Source organism: Gracilinanus agilis, chromosome 6 (assembly GCF_016433145.1).
Source record: "Gracilinanus agilis isolate LMUSP501 chromosome 6, AgileGrace, whole genome shotgun sequence".
Taxonomy (NCBI): Eukaryota; Metazoa; Chordata; class Mammalia; order Didelphimorphia; family Didelphidae; genus Gracilinanus; species Gracilinanus agilis.
In genome coordinates, this window is record NC_058135.1 from 127,506,423 (window position 1) to 127,517,269 (window position 10,847).

Sequence of the window (10,847 nt, forward strand, 5' to 3'; positions counted from 1 at the left end):
AAAGAAAGAAAGAAAGAAAGAAAGAAAGAAAGAAAGAAAGAAAGAAAGAGCCAAGAGGGGCTGTAACTTGCTCAAGATCACGTAGGAATTCAATGGAAGAGTTTAGATATCAGTCCATTTCCTCCTGGTTGACTCCTGGTTGCTTAAACTTTATTTTTGTGTTTTTGTGGTGAGTTCTTGTCTTTCCTTTTTCGCCGCATTGTGCTGGTATTGGTTTTCTGCGTTCAGTAAAGGAAATCAACCTTTTTAAAATGCAACATTTCAACTTCTGGAGTGCATAGAAGAGCTCAAATGACTAATACTTAAAGGAATTGTTAAAAGACTTATTTACTTTTAATTGTGTCTACTTGTTTGGTATGTGACCCAATTAATTCATTCTTGTTGTGAGTATATTGGAGGCCCCTGTACCCTCTTGACCTTCTCGTATAATTATTACCATATTCTTCCTTTGAAGCTGTGTTTTGATTACATACTTAAAAGGAAACACTAAAATATCCTTATCATCACGACATAGCTGAAATGCCCACTGCTTGAACTCCAGGGCTGTAGTCTAATGAACAGCTCTATACTGCTTGTCCCTGGGCATTAGGTAGAGGCTTCCCCTCTCCCCATGTCCCTTCCTCCCCAACTTGGAGTTCTCTGGTTTTCCCTCTTTGTCTAATAAGAGGAGCGTCGCTCTCTTAGGCTGGGACCTGAAAATCGTGTTCAAGCAAAATGGCATCAATAAATAAATGTGTTTTACCAGTTGTCAGTTTGTTGTCAGGTGCCTGACTGTAAACACTATGGTAAGGTCACCAGTTCTCCCGATTCCCCTATCCTTTTTTTTCTTTGCTCAATTATAGAGTCTGACAAATCTTCCTTCAGCTGGAAATTGGTCCAGCTGGCTCTCCTGTGTTAGAAGTAGAAGTTTAACTTTCCTCCTGCTTTGAGCAAACCAGGGGAAACAAAATTCTTCCTTTCTTGGATTCGGGCCATGGTCTGAGCACATACGTCTGTCCAGAGCTTAGGTAGAATCCCATCCACCACTGAGTCATCACCATATGATATCTAATCCTGTTCTTGTACTTCGGATGGGGCATACATGGTGTATAAACATCCAGTCATCTACAAGCCTAGACAAAAGTCCCAGTTGAACTCTGATTCTTTGTTTCCAGTCAGCTCCAACACCCCTATTCTTATGTTTTTCAGTCATTTTTCAATTGTGCCCACTCCTTGGTTTTTTTGGCAAAGATCCTGGAGTGGTTTCCCATGTTCTTCTCCAGTTCATATCATGGATGAGGAAACGGAGGCAAACACAGTTAAGTGATTTGCCCAAGGTCACCCAGTTAGTAAGGGTCTGGGGTCAGATTGGAAGTCAGAAAGAAGAATCTTCCTGACCCTAGGTCCAGCACTCCACCCACTGCACCACCTAGCCACTCCATTCTTCTGGACGCTTCTCAAAAAAGAGGGTACATTTGATGTAGGACTTATCCAATCCACTCATTTTGCACATGAGGAAACTGAGTCTCAGAGAAGGAAAAAAAGGATTTTGCCCTAGTTTATATAGGTTGCTCTTTAAATACTAAAGCAGGAATTCATTAAAAAAGAATGAAGAAGAGAAATTCCTAAAATAATTATCTCTTAGGACCAGAAGGGACTGAAGATCATCTGGTCCAGTCCACATGCCTTTGGACACGCCATCAGTTTGTTTCAATCAAGAGCTTAAAATCAGTCATCTTTTCTAGCCCTCTTGCCAACAGAATCTAAGCTTCTCGAGATCAGCAAATGTTTTATTTTTGTCATTTGATTCCAAGCTCCTAATGCACTGCCCTAGACACACTAAATGCTTAATAAATATTTGTTGAATCACTCTCTGGAGGCCTGATTGTGAACCCAGAGTAAGATGGCAGTCAGCTCATTCACTGGGTGCCTGTGGAGTAGGTAATTGTTCGGTTGACCTTTAGTTGAAGAGTAGAAGAAAACACAATATAGTATAGTTGAAAGAGCCAAGGATTTGGCATTAGAAAACCCAGGTGAATTACTTAATCCTTTGGACCTGTGTTCCTTCACCTACAAAATGAGATAGCTGAACAGGATGATCCCTAAGATTCTCCCTTCAGGGATGTTAAGAAGGGGTTCTTAACATAAGCGTGGGTCTGTGAATTTGTTTTTCAATAAAATTATTTTCTTTTCTAATCCTAATGTTTTCTTTTATGCATTTGAAAACTTCATTCTCAGAAGGGATCCATCGATGTCTCTAGACTGCCAAAAGTGTCCATGATACAAGAAAGGATTAAGAACCCAACAGTCTTAGAGGAACCCACCAAATTTCAGAATCAACATGGCATCTCGGTAGACATATAAAAGTTATCACTGAAAACAAAAAATCCCTGAACAAGATGGCTGATAAATGATCATTTGACCTACATCTGAAGGTGTCCATTGAGAGAGAACCTGTTCCCTCCCAAGGAAGTCCATTCCACTGTAGAACAATTCCAGTTTTTAAGACTTTTTTTATTCTGTCCAACTAGATCCCAGCTCTAGGACTTGTATCCAACTAGGAATTCATGTAGATTTGCTATGAAATTTGCTATTGCTTCCAGGAGCAGTTTCAAATGCAAGAAATAGTCATAAAGGATGGGTTTGAGGCAGTTGCTATGTAAGTCCCTGATCCTCTCTCCAGAAGATGATGTCTACCCAAGACTTTAAATGTAACTAAAATGAAATTTGTTCTCTGTTATTTTTGTTTGTTTGTCATTGTGTTTTGTGTGTTGTGACCCAGAAACAGAAAAGATAGGGCTTGAGGCAGGAAATGGATTGCCATCTTGGAAATTCAATGACCAGCTTTTTCCCTGCGACGTGTGTGGGAAAGTATTTGGCCGACAGCAGACGTTGTCCCGACATCTCTCGCTGCACACAGGTAATGTGAATCTTGAGCTTTTCTCACGCACATTGACCCCTACCACCACCGCCATCCCAATGCTCATTCAAGCCTTTCCATTGCCCCCTCAACCTAGTGCCATATTTCTTCAAGAGAAATTAAGAAAATGGATGAAAAACTCATTTGTACTTTCTATCCCTCACTTTTCTTTCACTTGGAATAAACTAGTCTTTCACCAAGATAACAGAAGAGCTGAACGATCTGGGCTTTATTTTGAAGGATTCTTCCTTCATTCACACGTCTTACACCAATTGGGTTTCTCCCCAATATCACAGAGTCAAATTGAGTAGATTCAGCTCAGGGAAATGTTCCTTTCAGAAACATGGTCCAGCTCTACTTTTTGTAAGTTTTCCCGTTTTGACTTAAACCTTTATCAGTGTGATTAATGGGTGTATTTCACCATAATGGTGTTTCAGAGGCAATGTGTGTGTGTGAGGGGGAGCATTTGCGAGACCACCCAAGCCAGTCTTTACTGTACTAGTTGGCATCAGTTTTTTCCTTTAAGAACAAGACTAGACGGTCCTTGCCACTGGCCTTCTCTGCTTCTTTGGCTGGAAGGGAAGTTTCAGAGTTCATTTTTGCTCTGTTAGTACCAAAGAAAAGACTTCCTTCGATCACATATGGTTGTCATCAATGAATGTCTCATAGTTTTTATCCTAAAGGACTGTATCTTGAGAGGACTCCAGGGAAAACTTTCTGAAAGATATCAGAAGATAACAGAAAACTCTAAATAAGGGGAAAGAATGGGAGGCTACAGTAGCAGAGCCCCGTTAGGTTCCAGAGGGATGTGGTAGTCATTAAGAGATTCTGAAGCATATTGACATCTAGTAAGAAGTGTCATGCTTCTAAAAGGAAACAAACATTGATTTACACTTACATACTTAAGAAAGGAAAAATACCTTTAAAGAACATCATCCCTGGGGGCAGCTGGGTAGCTTTGTGGATTGAGAGCCAGGCCTACAAGTGGGTTCAAGCCTTTAGTTCAAATCCTGGGTTCAAATCTGGCCTCTGATGCTTCCTAGCTATGTGACCCTGGGCAAGTCACTTAACCCCCATTGCCTACTATCTTCTTTTCAATCTTCTGCCATGGAACGATAGACAGTTTAAATTCTAAGACAGATGTTAAGGATTTAAATTTTTTTTTAAAGAAAGAATGTTATCCTCTTTTGTTCTAACCTGTACCTTTGGGATACAAGGCCTTTGTTCTCTACCTTGGTTCATGCCTCTATGTTTTTACTTCTTACTATAGCCCATTCTTCTGTATAGGTTAGATTCACCTCAGTTAGTATGGTAAGTATCTGAGTAATATGTTAAAAGTAGAAGTTCTTAGAACCACAGATCCAGAGATAGAAGGGAACTTTGAGGCCATCTAGACCAATCCCTTCCTGGTGAAAATTAAGAAATGAAAGTAGATTCTTGTTTTATACAAATATTAAAGACAATAGTCCCCAACCTAATGGAAACTGAATTTCTGGATGTCCCTTCTATACTAAGGCCAATCTAGATGAGGGACTCAAGGAATTTCCCTTTCTTCTTCAATGTCCAGGAATTCTCTTCCTTTTTCCTTTCCTCTCGATAACACAGGAGACACCCCCCCCATACTTTCTGGGATTCTGAGACTCTGCTCCAACCCCCGTAGACCTAGTCCCTGCTTCTCATCCAATTTGATTTGTCTGCAGCAGGTTTGTCTGTGGAGGTCAGGTAGGGGAGGAGGGACAGGAGATGGGACAAGACTCTTGTTTCCATCAGAGCTCTTCACCTCCTCTCACAGCCTCCTATTCTGCCTGAGAGAGGAAGAAAGGAAGAAGGGGAGAAAATCCCAATCCTATGAAAGCCAAGTACCATACACAGGACTGGTCATTGGAGGGAAGGACAACTGGAGAGAAAAGAAAAGGGAATAACAGCAGAAAAACTCCTCCTGTTATCACCATGGAATCTCCTTAGATTCCTTCCTCCATCTTCTGGCCCCTCTTCCCTTACCCTCTTTAAATAGATCTACATCTAATCTTCAAAATCTTTGAAGCAGTAGAGGAGGAAACATCTAGGGGAAACAATTATGGCTTTAGTAGATTCTCTGATCTTGAGCAAGTGACTGGAGACCCTAGTTTCCTTATTCATAAAATCAGGGGGTGGGACCAGATCACCTCTAAGGCCCCATGCAGCTCTCTTGACCCCAGGATCCTCTGAAGAATGGAAAAGAGAGGCAGGATCCAGGAGGGAAGAAGGGAAAATAAATCCATCAGACCACCAATCCTGGCTTTCCTCTCTACTCAATTACCCTTGCTTTCTCCCTTAGTCTCTGCAGACTTCAGATTCCCTCCTTCATCCAGAACTCCCATCTAAGCTCACTTTTCATCTCCATGTTCCCACCTCACCGGGGCCATATCTCTGGGCCATCTAGACACAGTCTTAGTTCTTGGGGGTAATCCATGTTCCTCTTGCCCTAAGTTAGGATTCTTGGCTCGTTTAAAGTACTGGCGTGCCATCAGTACAGTACATGAGTTGGGCTTTGGGGGCTGGCCTGGGAACCAAACTCCACCAGGCAGTGTGGTTTGCTTGGAGCGATGCTATCTAAATGAGTCCTGACACATGCCCCATTTGTAAACCAGACACCGCCAGGAGAGTAGCAAAGCTGGTGGGATTAGGATGAGTGATAGGGACTCAGCTGGTGATTTCTTCATGCACAGGGATAGCTATATCTCTGTGTGTATTACATAGGTAGCTCTTCGATGAGGAAGCGAGGTGGCACAGTGGATAGAATGCCCTGCCTGGAGTCAGGAGGAACCTAAATTCAAATCTGGCCTTAGACAATTACTACCTGTGGGATCCTGGGCTAGTCACTTAACCCTGCTTGCCTCAATTTCCCTCATCTGTAAAATGAGCTGGAGAAGGACATGGCAAATCACTCCAGGATCTGTGCCAAAAGCCCCAAATGGGGTCAAAAGGAATCAGAATTGGCTGGAAAAAATGACAAAACAAAAAACTCTCAGACTAGGAAGCATCCTCTACCAACAGTGACTGGCACCTTCTCTCTACAACTTAGCCTTAGAGCAGTGATTCCCAAAGTGGGCACCACCGCCCCCTGGTGGTTGCTGCAGTGATCCAGGAAGATGGTGATGGCCACAGGTGCATTTATCTTTCCTATTAATTGCTATTAAAATTTTAAAAAATTAATTTCCAGGAGGCTAAGTAATATTTTTTTCTGGAAAGGGGGCGGTAGGCCAAAAATGTTTGGGAACCACTGCCTTAGAGGGTCATCATTGAGAGATGAAATGACTTTGTGACATAGACACAGTTTTTAAACCCATCTTCCTGATATCTACTACACCATGCTAATGATAAAAGTCATATTAATAGCCTAGAGGCAGCTAGGTGTTACAATGGCTAGCATTCTTGGCTTGGAAGCTTGGGAAGGCCTGACTTTGAATCCCATCTCAGATACTTTCCACCTCTCAGACTTAGTTTCCTCATCTGTAAAATGAGGATGTAAGACTTTATGGCCTCTAAGAACCCTTCTAGCTGCTCTCAGTGGAAGAGAGTATGACAATAGTAAAAAATCTCTTGGAAAACAAAAGTCTTCCACTGTTTGGAGTCCTTTCCCCTCCATTAGCCTATCTGACACTCAGAAGAATCAAGCAGGGCCAGAGCTTTCTTCTGCTGGTTAAGGGAAGGAAGAGAGGATTTAAAAAGACCTTTTGCTCCATTGCCGTTCAGGCAAACTTTTTTCTGGACCTCTGGAAAATGAAGGAGACCTCTTTAATTTTCAGATGCTTGATGAAGCAACAGAATCCAGAATGACTCCCCCCTAGGGAACCCTCATCTCCCATCCTGGTCTCTGTTAAGAAACTAACTGAAATTTTCCATTGTATATATTTGAAACAAAAAAGGAAAATCTTAAATAAATTTGTTTCCATGAGGCAGGCCATTTTATTTAATACCATTCAATTTTTAATTCTCTTGGCTGACCTGAGGCTTGGAAAATGGCAGCGCCTGCCCCTTAAGTTATAATACTGTGGGGACTGGCCCTTCCTTCCCTGCTACTGCTCTGGCTTTAACCCCCTAAGAGTCCTGGACACAAATGCCCTGAGCCACGTAGGAGGCCAGATTCACACACTAAACCCCTCGCCTCGTCCTCATCAGGGGGAACGTCCCCACAGGGCTGCCCAAATGATTCATCTGGAGGCCCTGGAGCTTTCTCTCCGAGTCTGCCCCCCATCTGCCCTGCAAGACTCCCAGAAATTAGCCATTCCAGGAGGGGGTCTAATTTCCTCTCTGAAATGACACTCAACCCTTCCCTTGTGTGCACTCTGGCAGCGAAGGCATTTAAGGTGATGTGATTGAATTTCTGACTTTGGGGTGTGGGGTTTGCTTTCTTTGTGCTCCTTGTCCTGCAGAGGAGAGAAAATTCAAATGCCACTTGTGCCCCTATGCGGCTAAGTGCCGCGCAAACCTGAACCAGCACCTGACCGTCCACGCCGTGAAGCTGGTGAGCACCGACACCGAGGACATCGTGAGTGCCGTCACCTCGGAAGGCAGCGATGGAAGGAAGCACCCTTACTATTACAGGTGAGGAGCGGCAGTGGGCTCAGCCCCTCGAGATCCCCAGCTCCAAAGAGGTGCCCGAACCAAGCCTCTCCTCATCCCCCGAGTGGCTTCCAGTGCATCTGGCTCCGGAGCCTGGTTTGGGGGCTCACGTCTGCCCAGGCAACCAAGACACTCTCCCCAATAACTGTGGGAGGTCAGGTCCCAGGGGCTGAGTCCCAGGTGTGTGGACTGCAGGCCAACCTTCCGAGGTTGGAAGAAAGAAGAATAAACAAGAATTAAAGTCCTGGGTGAGGGGGACGGTGCCACCTCCAAACCTTGCTCACCTTTTGTGCATTCTTTCTCAGATGGAGACTCTAAGTGGGTAGTGCATTGGGACTGAAGTCAGGAAGGAGCTCAGTTCCAATCTAGCAGTGTGATCTTGGTCAAGACAGTTAGCCTCCGTCTGCCTCAGTTTCCCCACTCTCAAATGAGGATCATTTATAGCACCTGTCTCCCAGTTGTCATAACGTTCCAATGAGGTCCTATTTTAGAGTGCTTAGCGCAGTGCCTGGCCCCTAGAAGCCACTTAATAAATGCTTATTCCCTCCCTACCCACAAGTCAGAAGCACACACGGGTCTAGGAGCTGGCAGGCAGTTTGGCTGCTAGAAAACCAAACTTTCTGGGTCCTTCCTCTCTCTGTCTATCCCTGGGAGGAGGCTTCCAACATGCCTTTCTCCCAGGCATTTTCACATCTGTATGGCCCTCAGCAGGTCCTATTACAGACCTGCCCGGCATTCCAGGCTGCATGCACGGCACCACCATCCTGAGACGGGGATGCTGTCCAGAGCCAGAGGAGGCTCCTGGGGCTTGCGGGGGGCCTCTCGCAGGGGCCTCCAGGTTGCTCAGCATCCCCGCCTGGCTCAGCATCTTGGCAGAGCCGCAGTACATCTTCCTGCCCAGAGGAATCGGCTAGGTGATAGGCAGCATCTGGAATCTGTAGTTTTTAATTAACTTTATGATTATTTAGCATCATTATAGCATGTATGGGATTGTTGCATTATGCCAGCACGTAATTCATTTGGCAGAGTGGCCGCTTTTTCGGAGACGTTTCAGCATGGAAGAAAAAAGAATGTTTCCACTGGAAAAAAAAACACAAGTGGAGAGACAGAAGGCATTTGTAAAGTTTGGGCTTTCTGAGCACACTAAACGGAAACTGATGCTCCCCCTTGGTTGCCCCAAAGCCACTGGGAAACAGAAACCCAAAATGAGGGAAACCTAGTGCAGGAAAATTATGGCCAGGCTTGGCCCCAAAGAGATGATATGAGACAGCACCTTCCCAGCAAAATCGGGAGCACGGCTTGCAACATCCCTCTTTTTAACACATTGTTTAAGTTTTCTAAACTCTGCTTCAATTCTCGATTTTTCTCTTTATTCTGAGGCACAAAGGGGCAACAGAATGTAATGGAGGGAGAAACTACTTCTAGCAGGGCCAGGGAGTTGTGTTCAAAGCCTGCCTTTGGCAAATTCTAAATGTTTGAGCCTGGGCAAGTAAGTCACTGAAATTTAAGGTTCTGGACAGCTCTCTATACATTGTAGACAAATGTCCAGCCTGCCCTGGTAGAGGGAGTTCCTCATCTCAGAGTTCTTGGGACGTCCCGGGGCCACTCCAATCACCATCTTAAAAGGAAGAAATGCCAACTAAACAGAGATGATACAAAAACAAAGAGAGTCATACAAGTGTACTCTTAAAAAAAATATTTGAGATCCAGAGAAAGAACTGTGGGAGCAGAAACACAGAAGAAAAACACGGCTTGATCACATGGTTTGATGGGGACATGATTGGGAATGCAGATATTAGCGCAAATATCAATAATATGGAAATAGGTCTCGATCAATGTAAAACCCAGTGGAAATGCTTGTTGGCTTGGGGAGGGGGAAGAAAAGAGGAAGGAAAGAACATGAATCATGTAACTGTGGGAAAATATTCTAAATTTAAAAAATAATAAATAATTTTTTGAATTGGGATTTCTTACTGTCTTCTGTTTCTTCCTCTCCTTCTCCGTTAGCTGTCACGTGTGTGGATTTGAGACGGAGCTCAACGTCCAATTTGTCAGTCACATGTCCCTCCACGTGGACAAGGAGCAGTGGATGTTTTCGATCTGCTGCACCTCCTGTGACTTTGTCACCATGGAAGAAGCTGATATTAAAGCTCACATCAGCGCCAAGCACACAGGTATGTTTTTTCTTCCCCTTCCCCCCAAAAAAATTTTAAAATTTTATTTTATTAATGTTCTACTTTTTAAAATATTAATCCCACTTCTCAGTGACCCTCGTCTCCTCACTGTCCTTCCTCATAGAAGCCTTGTGGAATAAAGATATACAGATAGGGACAGCTAGGCAGCTCAGTGGCCTGAGAGCCAGGGCTGGAAATGGGAGGTCCTGGATTCAAATCTGACCCTGGGCAAGTCCCTTAAGCCCAATTGCCTAGCCATTGCTGCTCTTCTGTCTTAGAACTGATTCTAAGATAGAAGCTTACACACATACAGGTAAGCAAAAGAAATCAACATCATGGCCACATCTGAAAACGAGCATGCCTCGTTCCACACCTGTAGTCCTCCACCTTTCTGCCAAGAGATGGAAAGCAGACCGCAGGTTGTCATCCCAATTGATTTCTTTCTTTTGCTTCCCTCTGTGCCTGTTTCCTCCCTCCCCCAGCCTCCCCTCCTCTAGTGAAGGGAAACCAGACCCCTCTGACTTTGAGCTCTGTCCCTCCCATCTCCTCTGCGGATTGGCACTTGCTTCCTCTTAAATGCCTCCCTCTACCTCTCCAGACGCCAAGCAGAGAGTCATGTTGCATGATTTCTGCAGAGCCGAGGCATTGCCCAAGGGCGAAGACAAGAACGCCGCCATGCCCTCGCAGAAGTGACCAGCTTCTTGCCCCCCCACCCACCCCCGTGGATTGGCCCCTGGCTGGTTTGAAAGATTGTGAAGGCCAGGAACCAGCGGGCCCCGTCTGGGTGGAGAGCTGGGTCCGGCTGGCCGAGGCCCAGACGAGATCTTCCATGCAGTAGGGAGTTCAAAACGTCTTGGCTTGGGGGGTCTCTGCCGCCTCGCCTTGCCCAGCTCCGGGGCCTTCTGATCCTCCCCTCGGACCTCTGAGCCCCAGCCGTATTCCAGCAGCCTCTCCACTAAAGAAGCCAGGGACTGCCACGAGCGCAGGGGCTGGAGGCAAAAACCCAAACCTCCTGGAGCTCCTCCGTTCTCCGCAGGCCATGGCACAGCGTTTCTTCTAGCTCTCCTACCAGGCTGGTTAACTTCCTCTGCTTAATGATCTTAACATTTGACTTCACGAGGCAATTACCACCTCACAAGTGATGGTTACAAATGGCACAGATGCAGAAG

The 10,847-nt window shown here is 45.0% G+C and overlaps 1 protein-coding gene across 1 annotated transcript in view; it reads left to right on the plus strand.

Annotated features, from left to right (window-relative positions):
• LOC123252346 (zinc finger protein 827-like) overlaps positions 1-10,371 on the plus strand; it is a 65,365-nt gene extending 54,994 nt beyond the window's left edge. The window contains exons 2-5 of the mRNA XM_044681700.1: positions 2,762-2,899; positions 7,315-7,486; positions 9,512-9,678; positions 10,277-10,371. Coding sequence (XP_044537635.1) covers positions 2,762-2,899; positions 7,315-7,486; positions 9,512-9,678; positions 10,277-10,371 — 572 coding nt within the window. The remainder of the gene's footprint in view (positions 1-2,761; positions 2,900-7,314; positions 7,487-9,511; positions 9,679-10,276) is intronic.
• Positions 10,372-10,847: the final 476 nt, after the last annotated feature.